Genomic DNA, 16,359 nt, shown 5'->3' with positions numbered 1-16,359 from the left:
CTGCATTGGTGTTTATTTTCTTGCCTAGCAAAAGTGACTTAAATGGCCCTCCTGAACATTTTACGTTTTGGTAGTTAGTCACTTTCTCCTGTACGACTACGATATGTAATGTACAAGGTTTGTAGATCAATTACTGGATTTTTGTTTCTTCTAGCTAGAAACATGTTTCACTTTGATCTGTTTTCGGAACGGAGGATAAACTAGTGTGGGCTAGTCGGGAACTTCTTGGCATTTGCTCATTGCTGGGAGAAAAACACGTAAAACTCTCAGGAGAAGCCGAACTATTGACTGTCATCTCTGGTGACCCCGAATAAAACCCCTCAAAGTTAACATCGCGTCTATCCAATGCGGTGCTCTTTGCATCAAATGCGGAAGAAAAAAAACATGAAGTAGTGATTTTTGTTGTTGTTGTCAGGTTGCAAGCCCTGATAGAGCGCGAGTGGCTGCAGGCCGGGCACCCGTTCGGCACACGCGTGGCGCGCTCGTGCTACGCGGGCGCGCCGCCGCCCTCCGCCGGCGGGCTGCGCAAGGCCTCCTTCGCGCCAGCGCCCGCGCCGCCGCCGCCCGGCTCCGCGCCCAGCTTCCTGCTGCTGCTGGACTGCATCCACCAGCTGCAGGACCAGTTCCCCTGCAGCTTCGAGTTCACGCAGGACCTGCTCGTCGCCCTCTTTGAGCACTCCTACTGCAGCCAGTTTGGTGAGCCCGCAACGCCCGTATTTTCAATTTCAATTTCAATTTATTTATTTCAATTAATATATACATTTAGTCCGCCTCTGTAGTGTAATAGTCAGCACACTCGACTACCGTTCTGGAGGTCCCGGGTTCGATTCCCAGGGGGGTCAAATAAATATAAGTGATTTTTTCACTCTAATATTTATTCCATATTAATAATAATAATAATAAATTTGGATAACTTATATAGCGCCATTTTCGTAAAAAAATACCTCAGGGGCGCTTCACTGTGAATGAATTGGGGAAAATATTAGGGTGGAAATGATTTAGCAAACAAATGTGTTTTTAGCCTGGACTGGTACCTGAAGCGGAGGGCTGATCACCTTTCCTTCATGTGTTAACGATCAAGATAACACTGCGTTTATATGATGCAGTGCCCTATGCATCATTGGGGTGCGGATAAGGGTTTGAAAAATGAATGAATATATACATTACACACTATAAAAAATTTAAATCATATACATTAAAAATACATTAAAATAAAATATATGTAAGAACTATTGCTAAAGGTGTAGAAGAATCCCGCTTCGGAAAACTCCTTCAGATGCATGGAACAGATCAATATCCAATGAGATATTGTTCAACATAGCGGTAGCTCTTCGTACAGGCATAACCATCGGCAGGTTCGTCCTGTGTATAGGAATGTGAAACAATCTATGTCGACGCTGTCTTAGGTAACTATCGGGAACATACAGACCAATGTTCCGGATAGTTTCAGGATTATCGATCATACCGCGCAACAATTGATAAAAATGCCTAATCAAATACACATTCTTGCTAGTCTCTAAACTATTGTAGCCAAGCATACCCTGGAGAAACTCGGTCGGGTAGAGCCAAGGATAATAGCCGCATTGTGTGAAGAGAGAGATAGAGAGTGTTATATGGCAAGTTAGGATACAAATTGGCATCAGGGCCATTATGGAACTGAATTGGGACAAGGCACCTTATCCCTTCTTCTCTTCTCTTTGTGATCTTTCTATAGATCCTGGGGATCTGTCTGTGACCAAGCTGAATACAAACATCGCGGCTGTGCAACATTTGTGTATGGACCGGGATAAGAGGGGTAGAGGAGTTGTTCCGGATGACATAGGACCACAAAGCCTTTGACAGAGTGATCGCCAATGTTGCACCAAAGTAAATTACAACATTTTATAGAAGTATACTTTACAGCAAAGCATACTCCATCGTAGCTCTGCTACGCAGTTGATCCCTAAAGGAAGACTTAAAATCTAACCAAACTTTTGTTCCTGATGTGATTTTTGATTTTGTGATTTCAGGAACGTTCCTGGGTGACTGCGAGAAGCAGCGCGAGGAGATAGGGCTGTACGAGAACACCACGAGCCTGTGGTCGCACCTCAACACGCCGGCGGCCATCGGGGCCATGCTCAGCCCCCTGTACGAGCCCAACCAGGGCATCATCTGGCCCTCCGTGGCCCCCATGAGCCTCGCCCTGTGGGAAGGTCAGCATCCTCTATTGAGGCTTGATTTTTTTCAAGAGTTTCGGCTCAATGTAAATCCAAATTATCATCAATAATAATAATTTTTGATAATTTATGTAACGCCATTTTCGTAAAATACTACCCCAAGGTTGCTTCGCTGCGATTATATGTATTGGGGCAAATAAGATTGTGGAAATGATTCAGTAAACAAATTCTACCCATAATTGACAACCAGACTACTCAAATTTTTTGGAACTCCTTGATATATTGATCAATCTCGTGACCCAGTACATTTGAGTTTGTGATCATTTAACTAGGCTACTACAGATTGTAAGCCCTGTAGATGCCCAGACATCCATATTTATCCTCATGTATATTGAGATTTCAAAAATGTAAAAAATAACTTCTATGTGGAGATAATCCAGATTTGCAAACAAGTATTTGGATATTCAAAATGCTGTATTTATTTATGTTCCCATTTCAGAGCTGTATCTGCGTTGGGTGATTGACTTTGCGGAGCAGCGGATGGCGCTGGAGCAGATCTCCCGCATCCGCGAGAAGGACAAGGAGCTCCGCAGCAAGGCCGTCAAGCTGAGGAGGCAGCTCTCCGACCTCATCCGCGAGGTCAGCCAGCTCGAGAGCTCCGAGCGCGGCGACCCGGAGCCCCCGGAGAAGGAGTAGCCCGCCAACTGGCCGGGAGAGCAACCACAGTCAGTTCCCGACTTACCAACATGCTAGAGTCATCACTCTGCTATTAATCATATGAATTAGTTGTCTAGTCCGCCTCCGTAGTATAGCGGTTAGCGCGCTAGGCTACCATGTTGGAGGTCCCGGGTTCGATTCCCAGGAGGGTCAAAATAAACATTAGTGATTTTTCAGTCTCATATTTATTTAATATGACCCTGGACTGGTACCTGAAGCGGAAGGCTGATCACCTTTCCTTCGTGTATTTAACAATCAAGATAACACTGCTTCTATACGATGCAGTGCCCTATGCACCATTGGAGTACGGATAAGGGTTGGAAGAAGAAGTTATCTCGAGTCATTACTTTGCTGTTGCAAATCATATGAATTAGTTGTAACAAAAATCTGCAACGTGGTAAAGTTTTTTTATGTTCCTGGTTTACCTTCAATGACTTCTAACGTTTTCACCCGATAACAGGCATCTTCAGAACAACTTCTTCTAACCCTTGTCCGCACCCAATGGTGCATAGGGCACTGCATCATATTGACACAGGGACACCTTGATTGTTACTAACATGAAGGCAAGATGATCACTCCTGCGCTTCAGGGACCAGTCCAGGGTAATATGAAATGAATATTAGAGTATAAAATCACTAATATTTATTTTGACCCTCTTGGAAATTGAACCCGGAACCTTCAGCATGGTAGCCTAGCACGCTTACTACTAAACTATGGAGGTAGACAAAACAGTCATCATAAATACAGTAAAAGCGTGTTAGTTTGAAATTGGAGAGACCAAAATTTTAATAAATCTCTCATATTCCATATCCTAACGATGCACAGAGATGCTTCAAAAGTAATTGATTTTTTTTTTGTCAAAACAACTAATCAATTAATTTGAAAAAAGGAAAAATCTTGCATTTTCAGATGTAATATTTTTTAACACAGTGTTTGGGAAACGCCTAAAAGCATCTTTTACAAGCTGTTAGTAGAGAGCGGGAGACGCTTGTAAGTGTTATATTTGCTTACTTTTGAGTGCAAGAGATGCCAAAAAACATCAGAATTGGGTTTGGGGTTACTTATGATTAGTCTTCTTCTTCTCTTATTCGTCATTGCTGAAGGTTGTGACCCTTGCAGAAACAATGATTCTCCAGTTATCCCTTGACTGCGCTGCACGTAGCGCTCCAACCACTGAGGTGCCTGCTGCTGCCTTAATTTGATCGGTCCATCGTGTGGGGATCTCCCTCTCCCTCTCTTTCCCTCCAGGCTACCGATCACAACTAGTCGTTCCAGGCTATTCTTGTTGCCACGCGCAACGTGTCCAAAGAACTGGAGAATCCGTCGGGTACAGATATTGGCCAGAGTCAAGCCATCCAAGCGTAGTTCCTGGCGAATGGACTCATTGGTGCGTCTAGCTGTCCATGGAATTTGGAGCATGCGCCTCCAACACCACATTTCGAAGGCATCAATTTTTATGATTAGTATACGACTTTAATTAGTATACTAACTATGGTCGGGGTGATGAGAAAATTGCCCGAGAACAATGTGTTAATTTCGGTAATATTTCAATTATTACTGTTCTAATTAATGAGCCTTCACTGTCTGTTGCCGTTTTACTCTTAAATGCAATGTGATTCGGATTTTAGCACATTAGTCATTTAAGAAATTCATTTCTTACAATGGATGATTATCCTCAAAGGATCACTTAATTTCAAAGTATTCAGATTTAATTGTTTTAAATAAGTATGAAGAAAATAGATTTATTTCTAGTACACCTCATCCAATTAAATAAATATAAGAGCATAGTTTTATCACTTCTTTTAAGCATTCCATTATATAGTAAATACTTTTTTTTTGTAACTTTCAGAATAGATTGTGGTACAAAATAGGATTTATCATTTAGTTTTTGAGTAATTATTTATAGGTTAGAAAATGATCATTCTTGCCATAGATTCAAAATAACGAACTTTAAATTGTGCATCGAAGGTTTACGATTTAATCTAAATAAATACTTATTTATCTGAGGCATTAAATGCCTAATCTAGGTAGGAATAAACTGCAAATTGTTATTTAAAGAAGTATAGAATATAGGAAAAGTGTTTTAGAATATCATCTATCTCCACAAAGTCACTCTTAGACCACAAGATCTGATTGATTACACACATGCATATTTATTACTTGCTTTTATTATCCAATGTATAAACTGTAAAAAAAAAGCTGTCCAAAAACAGATAATTGAGATTACTCTCCTTAGTAAATGTCGTGACATATATTTTTGCAGTATTTAAATTACGAACAGTTTTTTTTATTATTTTTTTTATTTAGTAAATAATAGTTACATTTTTTATACAATTTCTATACATTTCTACTTAATACAATCTTATAATTTTAGCTGCGCTGAGCCTCTCCAAAAAACAGTCTGAGCTCTTGTACTAGGGAGGGATGTTTTTCTTATTTTTTTGGTTTATAGTATCTTGTTATACATTTTTTTTAAATATTACGAGGGAGTTATCTTGTTTATTTTTCTACTGTATAGTCTGCATATGTTTGTAGTGTTCGATTTTCGATTTTCTAACCATGTCAACCTATCTAACATTAGTATCTTCCAAAAATTCATAGCCAACTGAATAAGCTATCAGAAAATTGTGGAAATTATATTAAACCATATCCGCTCCCTAGGTGGAGCATATTCCACAAACTGTCTCCAGGCTTTTCTGTCGGCTGCCAGCTCCCTTGCATCCTCCCAAGTCAGATCCGCGTCCCGAAGTTCTGACGAGAACTGCCGATGAATTGTCAGCAGTGGTCGTCCTGGGCGGCGCAAACCTGATACCTTGTAAAAGAGGCAAGCTTGATTCAGGCTCTCAGAAGGCATGCGGAGTGCATGGCCAAGCCAACTGAATCGCCTTTTTTTGATGACAGTTGCGATTAAGATTTGCTGCGTCCTACGCCTTATCTCTTCATTCCTTACAAAGTCAAACCACCGCACGCCTAAAATTCTCCGCAGACACCTATTCTCAAAGCTTAGTACACGGCTGCTCTGGGCCCTTGTAAGGTGCCATGTTTCACAGCCGTATAAGAGAACAGGAGCAATGCAGGCATTGTATAGGCGGCATTTGGTCTTCACCGAGTATAAATCCGATCTCCAGACAGCCTTCATACTGTTAAATGCGGACCCTGCGAGTCCTAATCGCACTCCCAGTTCCTTTTGAAGTTAATTATCCTGGAAATATGGTGAAACAAGTTAAAAACTTAATCATTCTAGGGGTACGATTTATAATCTTAGATGAATACATATATAAAAACTTTCTTCTTTAAAATTAATATATAAAAGTTTTAAAAATATTTTCTTTGCGTAAGACTGACACAAAATTTTACTTTATTTAATTTAAATCTCTGCTGATATCTTCACCAAAGCTGTATCGCTATTAATGTGGCATAATTTATTTACGAATTTGGCGTTTGATTTGTCGAACTCCATTTTAATTTATGAATTAATTTTTAAATCAAATACAATCATTCGTTTGAAAATGCCATAACTAGATGCAAACAAATGTCACAATATTAATCTTTATGTTTTTTTTTTAGTAAAATACAGCTTAGTAGACTCAAAAAACCTCTGTTTGATTTGAAAATTAATTCATAAATGGCATAATTTATATGAATATTTAGTTCTTAAATGCGTAATGCGCTATAATAGCGTTTTTAGATGACTTAGTATTGATTTTCTAGTCAATTATAAACATGTTCATTAATTATTAAACTTTTAATTATTTAATATATTAACCATTTAACCGCGTTAACTTTGTTCCTGTTCCTAAGAGACGCCAGTGCGCGGCAGTATTTCGCCGTTTTTTCAATGGTTACTTTTATCATGTATTTAGTTAAGAAATGATTTATTTTCCTAAACAAAAACGTTCAATGGGATTCATTGTGCCTTTTTGGTACTCTATAATACACATGTGTCACATTATTCTTGAAATATATCGTAATATAAACAAATAAGATCGTAACATAAATAAATGAAAGCACGCATCGTGTGTCACTCTTACCCACTGGCGATGCGTAGCGTCGAGAGTGAGACAGATATAGGGCATGATTATGGCGCGGACTAATTACCGACCGCAAGAAAAATCAGGGATCTGTTCTTTTATTTATCCTTGTGATGTTACAAATTATTAGTCAGATATTTCAACAGATGTCATAAGTCCAAGGATTGACGTATTATTTTATCCAAAGTTCCACACCGTGAAAAAATCCCTCTAAGTTGAACTGAGGTTCGAAACTTGGAGCAATGTAAAAACACAAACGCTTATGTCAGCCGCGTACGGGGCATGTTTTGTTAAAACACATACGGTTATGCGAGCCGCGTGGATCCGGTTAAGGTACACTATATAGGTATATGCTTACTAGAAACAGATGCGGACAAGTCTGCTAATAACAAATACAAAATAACAAATCATCATGTGTTATTTGGTCAGAAACTAAATTTAAAAAAACAGTTTTCAGATAATATAGATACATAAACATTTGAAGCACGACACCGCTTGCAAAAATTACAACAAGGGTGATTAATTTTGTGCCACCCTGCATGTGGTGTTTCGCACAGATCTTCATTGAAACAAATATTAAAAAGTTAAGGTGGGTCATTTTGAGAAATAAAAAGACTTTGTTTTTTGATCCACTCACATTTTTAATAACAACCAACTAGTTTCGGCAACATCCTGTCGCCCTCTTTAGGGTTTAATTTATGACTAAACATATATATATGTATATGTATATATATATATATATATATATATATATATATATATATATATATATATATATATATATATATATACATATATATATATATATATATATATATATATATATATATATATATATATATACATATATATATATATATATGTATGTATATATATATATATATATATATATATATATATATATATATATATATATATATATATATATATATATATATATATATATGTATATATATATATATATATATATATATATATATATATGTATATATATATATATATATATATATATATATATATATATATATATATATATATATATATATATATATATATATATATATATATAAATATAATTTTTTTACTTTTTATATTATGTTTAGTCAAAAATTAAACAGAATTGTTGCCGAAACTAGTTGGTTGTTAGTAAAAATGTGAGTGGATAAAAAAACAAAGTCTTTTAATTTCTCAAATTAATATATCACTATGATCCACAAAGTAAATGCTTTCAATATTCAAAACAGTTAAGGTGACCGGAGCATTTCGGTAAAACTGACCGGAGCATTTTGTCATAACGTCCGACTATGGATGGAGCGCTCGGCTCGCTGTACTGACTGCCTGAATGCTCGCATCGTAACGTGTTATGTGACGACCAAATGGCTCCGGTCAGTCCCTACCATTATGTTTGATATTGTATGTTTGAGCACTATGGCCCCATAGATTAGGAACGTATTTAGTTAGTAAATTAGACGAATTAGATTGCAATGGAGGAATCATTCAATCACTTGTTAAACTAATCTAAATATAGACATGAAACTAGAAAACATTCCCTAATGTCCGCCTCCGTAGTGTAATGGTCAGCAAGCTCAGCTACCGTTCTGGAGGTCCCGGGTTCGATTCCCAGGGGGGTCAAATAAATATTAGTGATTTTTTCACTCTTATATTTATTCCATATAACCCTGGACTGGTACCTGAAGCGGAGGGCTGATCACCTTTCCTTCGTGTGTTAACGATCAAGATAACACTGCGTTTGTATGATGCAGTGCCCTATGCACCATTGGGGTGCGGATAAGGGCTTGAAAAAAAAAAACAATTGAAATACATGTGATAACGAACCATGTCTATAACTTGTATTTAATAATTGTATGTTATATCTTATTTACCATGCTTTAATATTTATATATAAACTACTTAAATCAATTTTCTTTTATAAATAATACATACAATGAATAAATAACAGCAGGAAGTACAGACATTTCTTAGTTTGGTGAAGCCACTTTGTACAATGCGCTTAACAGTATACAGCCATTATTAGGCTGCTATGGTTTGGACATGTGGAGTGAATGAGCGAGGAAAGAATGGTAATATATATGAAGCAAACGTAGTTGGAAATAGAGGCAGAGTAAGACTAAAGAAATTGCCATGATCAAGTGCTTGAAACATGTAGAAGCTAAAGATCAAGGGTTGGAATTATTAGCGGGTACGTGCGAGGAGATGCACAAATATGGAAGAGGCCAAATTTTTGCAAAAACAGAGTGATGTGGCATTCTTTACTAAGAATAAGCAACACGATGGTTAGTTAAGGCGCTTGTCCACTACCCGGAATCGTCCGGCAGTCCGGTTTTGAAAAATGAAAGTGACTATGACAGTTTAGCGTGATCGAATTTACGCGCAACGTGTTCACGCACTGATCCGAAAAAAGATGGACAAAAGCACAAGCCAATCATCGTTTTAAAACGCTAACTGACATGCCGGATGGTAAAATGCCGTATAATTCCGTGTAGTGGACAAACACCCTTAGTTTTCTACTGTCAGATTATATTTACAAAATGTACTGCAGAAAGTGTTTTTTTGAGTATTTTTTTATTGATTTAATTAACAAAGCAAAATTACACAAAATTACAATCCATTTTTTGTAATTGTCTTCCGCTTGTTCTTTATTCATTGAAATGAAATTCTTCTCTATTTTGTTATTATTGAGAATTAATATAATCTCGGAACGTTCTGCGTTCTCATAATTTAACTGTGCAATTCCAAGATACATATGTTTAATAAGTCTGTAGGTTTAAGTGATATTTGTTTTAAAGTAAGTGTAATTTATTAAATTAAGCATAATATTTTTTTTTCTAAATTATATATCTAAATAATCTCCAAAGTGTTATAAAACAAAGAATAGTCAATCAGCGTCAAGTTTTCATTTTTACATTTCAATGACTTTATTTAAGACAGTACATAAAATATGTTTTAAGGAACATTAAAAAATCTAAAGTTATACGGCTGTCCAAACTCAAAACACAGTAAGGGACATTTTTTTGTAGTATGTTTTTTTTTTGCATTTTTGGACTAAGTAGATTCTACTTAGTCCAAAAATGCAAAAAAAGGTACTACAAAAAAAGACTCTTACTGTGTTTTAAGTTTGGACAGCCGTATACCTTTGTTTTCAATATTACATTATAAAAAGATATATTTAGTATCTAAACTTTAAATTACATTTTCAAATATTAAAACCTGCATAATTTGATGTGAATATGCTCACTTTACTAAAAATAATATTTTTTAAATTCATGATTACAGTGGTGCCCCGGTATACGTCCTTAACACATTCTATATCCTTGGATATATGTATATCAAACAGGATGTATATTGCACAAAATTTTCACATAAGAAATAAAGGAAAAAATTCACCATTTGGCGCACATGACTTTTATTCCTATCAAATTTCATACAAAAATACAAATTCCATTAAAAAACTATATGTGCTTTTATATGTTTGATAATTTTGTATGGATTTAATGCATTTTGAAAGTTGAAAATGGATTTAAGCAATTTAAAATTTTGAATGTTCAATTTTGCAATTTCGAAAGTTGAAAATGGATTTAAGCTGGCAATCCTTATATGTACCAAACAATTTTTTATTACCTACTTTGTGAACAAATTTTTTAACTTAAGTGTAAAAGTAAGCTATTTGATGCTATTTTATGTCATTATATAAATGTATATTTTTCAATTAATAATGTCCTTTGAATTTACTTGTTTTATCGCAGTAACAAGTGTTGTTCAGAAACACATAAGTATTGTTATGTAGCAGTGGCATGCAAGTTCCTTGTCTTAATAAACTACATCGTACTTATTGTAAGTTGGATGCATCACACCTGCAGTGTTTGAGCTGTTAATCCTGAGCTTGTACTGCACTATTCGGGCTGTGAACCGCATCACATTTTCAACATAAATTATTTTATTATTTACATCACACATCACGACTTTCAACATAAATTACGGAAAAATTGTGAAAAGAAGTTCTTTTTGCAAATTTGTGCTTATCATCAAGTTACATATCGCTCACTCCTTCCAACAACGTCATATATCAAAAATCGTCAATTTTCAGTTGTGCATGTTTTCGGAATGTCCAGAAAATGTACTACATCCCAGCAAAAGCGGCATATTTTTAACTTAATATTTACCCGCAACAGGGCAGAAAGTGTTGTTTTTGCATTTTGAAGAGGTATTGTTTAATAATTTTTTTTAAATATACTAAATATTTTTCAAATGGAGAAAAAACATTCAGGTTTTACCTAAAAAGATCTGTTGCATAGTAAATAGTTCAATAAGTGGCTTGATAATTATTTTTAATACATTTAATTATATTTTTAAACTTTAAAAATGATCTCCAGAAAAATCAAGTTTTTTTAAATATATGACGCTGTTGATGTGAGCGATATAAGAATAGTAAATTTTAATGGAGAGTGTTAATTTAGATGGAACCTGATCTTATGCTGAAGAAATGATAATTTTGTCAATTGTTTATTAATTTTCTCGATTAGATGGAAATATATTAAATGCACTAATGCTAATTTTTTCTTTGTTTTATTTCATTTGTAAAATAGTGTACCCATTTTCCTTTACAGCAAATGACAGCACCCAATGTTGCATAGGGAAGTGCATCATACAAATACAGCATTATCTTAATCCTAACCAGGTAAGATATTAAAAATCTTGTTGATAGAGAGATACCTATTTAAAATCTTGTTGATAGGGCTGATTACACCTGCTCTGTACTTGAAAAGTGCTTAAAAAATGTGAAACAAAATACAGTGAAACCTCTATCTATCGTTCCTCGAATAATCGTTTTCCCGGATGTGTCATTTATTTCTTCTACCCCGAATTCATTTCATACAAAAAAAGATCGCATCGATCGTTTTTATACACCATTTTACCGCATTCATCGTATGAATTATGCTACATATTTGATATAATTTTTCTGTTTTTTTACATTTTTTTTTTAATTTTCTGAATTTTGTTACATTCAACGACAATATTTCAACATGTTACAGACTATCGAAAGCTTGTGTGATGGATACAGCAGAACAGGTCTGAAGATCTTTGGGTTCTGTTCAACTTCGTATTTTTTTTTTTAATAAATACATTTATTAACATCTAAAACTTGTATTCTTGAAATTTCCACCTTCTAATGGTTATGCAGATTGGGAGGACGGTATCTTTACTCGATCGTATCTCATTGTGTTTTGACTTCTTTATCCCGCATTCATTGTTTTCCCGCATTCAAAGTTTATTTCAATAGGTCCCTTTAACGATAGAAAGAGGTTTCACTGTATATTAAAAATAAACTCAAATATATTGTGCCCAACATATTTATTGATGCTGTAACTCAGTCTGGTTAAATAGAAAAGAGAAGGCACACATTTTTTGATATGTATGTTAATTTCACAATGCTTGTAGGCTCAGGCGTGCGTTCTATATAGGCAGAAAAGTAGTGCCTACCCTGGATTACTTGTGTTTTGTATAGAAACACGATCAGTGCCTACTAAGCCTTATCCTTAAGGCGGAGACTGACCGGAGCATTTCGTTGTAACGTAACATGTTACGATGCGAGCATTCAGGCAGTCAGTACACCGAGCTGAGCTGCTCGCCGCTCGTTCCGAATGATCCATCCGAAGTCGGATTCAATTTTAGGTTAATACAGGGTTGCCAATCTGTGGGAAATTCCCCAAACTGCGGGGAATTTGTGGGGATAGGCAGTTTATTTATTTTTTCTTCATTTGGAGTAAGCAGTAATTTATTAAAATCACAACCAAGAATCACGTCTTCATCGTCCGACATTTTAACTACAGTACGAATGCAATGTGGCAAGGATTCATACAGATTTTGGTTTATTGATTCAGATTTTTTGGTGTGACATATGGCAACACTAAGCACAAGGCCACTAGCGAGCACTGATCGCGGTCAGTCAGCAATGCCGTCATAACGTAACATGCTCGCCGCAAGCGATGTCACGATGTTTTGTTACGACGAAATGCTCCGGTCAGTCTCTGCCTTTACCTAACCCTACTGCCAACCCTGATTCAAAACTCTGTGCACGCCACTGCTCGTAGGTATACAATATTTCAACATTTGTCATGAAGAATGCTGAAGAATTGATGTCTTAAATTAAAAGGCTTATAAATCATGCTGACCACTACTTAAGTGCAATGCTTGATGGAAAGAAATAAATTATTGCTGATGAATAAATTACAACTTCATTTTCATGAGCAATTCACAAAGAAAATAGAAATAGGAGTGTATTCACAGAGCGAGGCTACATTAAAAATGTTAATTTGTGCTTGGGGAAAATTCTCCTTCACACAATAAAGTTACTTTTAGGTTTATGCACACAAAGGAGATCAAGTAATGTAGATAAGAAATTATTTCATCCCGCTGTTAACTAATCAAAGGCATTTTCTTTTCTACACAATAATGTAATTATAGATTAATCTTACGGAGGGAAAAGAGATTTTTCTAGTAAATTAAAAAAATAATAGCTTTTATCTCAAGGTTTTGTTAATATCTCAACATTGATCAAGGACTTGTTTTATATTGAGATGGGAATATGGAAGCCTGGGTATTAACAGGGGTAACGACCTGTCATTGGCTGGTTAAAATTATCACTTTATATAGTGTATAACATTGCTATTCTTCCTATTATTGACCTTCATAAAGTATGTTAAACTAAAGAGGGAAACTATGTTTATAGATCCATGGATCTATAAAAACAATTTTGGTCTTTAATTGAACATACTTGTATTTTACTACTTGAGTGTTATGTTTATTTTTAACGACTAGTTTGGGAATCTACAGATGCTCCCATCTACGGGTTTAAATATAGTACCTATTTATAAATAATATAAACCCGAATATGGAAGCATCTGTAGCTTCCGAAATTAGTCGTTAAAAATTAATTTAAAATACTCATTTGGTAAAAAAACAAGTGTTTTCTTATACCATTTAATTATGTCTTACCACAAAGTGAATGACGAAACAATAAATAAAATACTTTATGAAGGTTAATAATGGACAGAAAATAAAATGTTGCACAGTGTATATAGTGAACCTTAAACCAGCCAATGATAGGTCATAAGCCTTGTAAATACCCAGACATCCATAAAATGTTTTATTGGAGTTTATTTACAAAGAATTAATTTTTATTTGTTCTCCGTAGTGTAGTGGATAGCGCGTTTGGCTACCGTAATGGAGGACTTGGGGTCGGTATCCAGAGGGAGTGAAAAAAAATGTGAGTAATTTTCACTCTATTTTTTTATTTCTTATCTGAAGCTCAGAGCTGATCACCATGTCTTCTATTATTGACAAATAAGATAAGAGCGCATCGATTTTATGCAGTCCCCTATGCATCATCAGGGAGAAAAATGGTTAAAAGACGAAAAATTATCTAGTTGTCGAATGGTCAAATTCTGAAACATCAAATTTGATTTGTAAAATGTTGAATACGATATGAAATTGTTTGATTTTAAATTTATAAATATGTTAAACATGATGTGAAATATAGTATATAGAATTTGTTTTTTTTTTAAGGTTGAATAAGATTTGAAGCAGTTTGAATTTGATTTGCAAAAGGTTGAATATGATATGAAATAATTTGAATTTGATTTTTAAAATGTTGAATATTATTTTAAATAGTTTGTATTTGATTTTAAAACGATTCAATATTGTATAAAATTGTTGGAATTTCATTTGCAAAAAGTTGAATTCTGAGTTCCGATATTGACAAAATATGACGAATATTTACGAAAAGCTTTTTTCCGGCTGAGCCAAGACGTCACATGTATTTCTAATGTTTCCTTGACAATTTGGTTATGAATTCGGCAGCAGAAGATTTTATGGACGAAAAGAACAAAGTTTGCAATGATGTTATCGGCTCTCGGTAGGGAGATATACTAGTTTACAGGGCGTTTGTGCACTACACGGAATTTTACCGTCCGGCACGTCAGTTAGCATATAAAACGGATGATTGGCTTGTGCTTTTGTCCATCTTTTTTCGGATCGGTGCTCTTGATTGGTGCGTGAACACGTTGCGCGTAAATTCGATCACGCTAAACTGTCGTAGTCGCTTTTATTTTTCAGAACCGGACTGCCGGACGGTAAAACTACGACACTTTAGCGTGATCGAATTTACGCGCAACGTGTTCACGCACTGATCCGAAGAAAGATGGACAAAAGCACGAGCCAATGCAAGCCAATCATCCGTTTTATCACGCTAACTGAAGTGCCGGACGGTAAAATTCCGTGTAGTGCACAAACGCCCTATATTGGTATTGTTGACTTGGAAGGTTGTTGACCAATTCAGGTTCAACTCGAATGTGTTTTTTGTTTCACTTTGTACCAAGAGATACATTGAGATGAGACGTATACCACCTAGTCAACATAAACAAAACCAGTTCTCTGTCGGAACCGGAAGTTTTACATGCGAACTTTGTTGATGAATATCGAATATATTTTGTACATTAACCCTAGATAACTAAACATTCGTCCACGCGACGACGCCCTTCTCCGAAAAACGTTTTAGTGTTTTTATTATTTACGCAAATATTTCGATTTCATACTATTTCTGTGTGCCTAAGCGGCTCATTATTCGAAATAGGTATCAAATTGTAGTAGAGTGGGTTCGAACCGAGAAACTCTGAGTTGAGAGTCCGTGACACTTACCACGGGACCACAACCCGACAACTTATTTACTATCTTAACTTTTATTACAAAAGATTAAACAAAGTTTTACATTCGAACTATTGTTGACGAATATCGAATATCTTCAATATGTATAAATCAGATATTTATTTACAACAGCAAATGTTCATATTATCCTCATTTATTTACGAATAAATAGTGCATAGGGAACTGGATCGAAACGAGTCGATATTTACTGATAGTTAATTATATCATAAGCCAATTACAACAACTGGGGAATTCTTAAATAAGCGTTGAAAGAAAATTGAAATATAAAATTATTAGCAGTTTGATAAATCAAGTTTTGTGTTTTTAATATGAAAAATAAACATAAAATTTCTTAATGATTTTAATGCATAGGTTAGAATGAGTAGAAGAAAAAGATCATCTCACTAAGGTCCCAAAAGATACATAAAATAAAGATATATAAAATTGTATAAATCTTTTAAGATGTTGTTTTCACCGTCTAGTATATTTACAATACATTATAATGGATAGGTAACGCGCACTGATTCAGATTTTTACATGTAGGTTTGTCCATGTACGTTATTATAAAATAATAATAATATAAAATTATGTTATTATACCACGGGAACTAATGCTGGTGTGGATAATACGAGTATCAACCGATGGTCCTCAAACCTCGGTACGCGGCCCCTCTCGATTAACTGGGTTTGCCTAACCGTGAAGCTACATCTCAGGGATATCTGGCTAAAAAAATA

General features: G+C 35.2%; 1 protein-coding gene across 1 annotated transcript; it reads left to right on the top strand.

The window, feature by feature from the left end:
- Positions 1–415: 415 nt before the first annotated feature.
- On the top strand, positions 416–6,657 carry LOC148298177 (myotubularin-related protein 9-like; the record flags this gene model as incomplete). Its single annotated transcript, XM_088277068.1, has 3 exons — positions 416–696; positions 2,010–2,192; positions 2,656–6,657. Coding segments are annotated over 3 exons (661 nt in total), but the record flags the coding sequence as incomplete, so codon positions are not given.
- Positions 6,658–16,359: the final 9,702 nt, after the last annotated feature.

This window comes from Brachycentrus maculatus, unplaced genomic scaffold, assembly GCF_059751285.1.
Source record: "Brachycentrus maculatus isolate JH-2025_06_01 unplaced genomic scaffold, ASM5975128v1 h1tg002410l, whole genome shotgun sequence".
Taxonomy (NCBI): domain Eukaryota; kingdom Metazoa; phylum Arthropoda; class Insecta; order Trichoptera; family Brachycentridae; genus Brachycentrus; species Brachycentrus maculatus.
The sequence above is the reverse complement of the archived record's forward strand: the minus strand, read 5'-3'. Positions and strand labels throughout refer to the sequence as shown.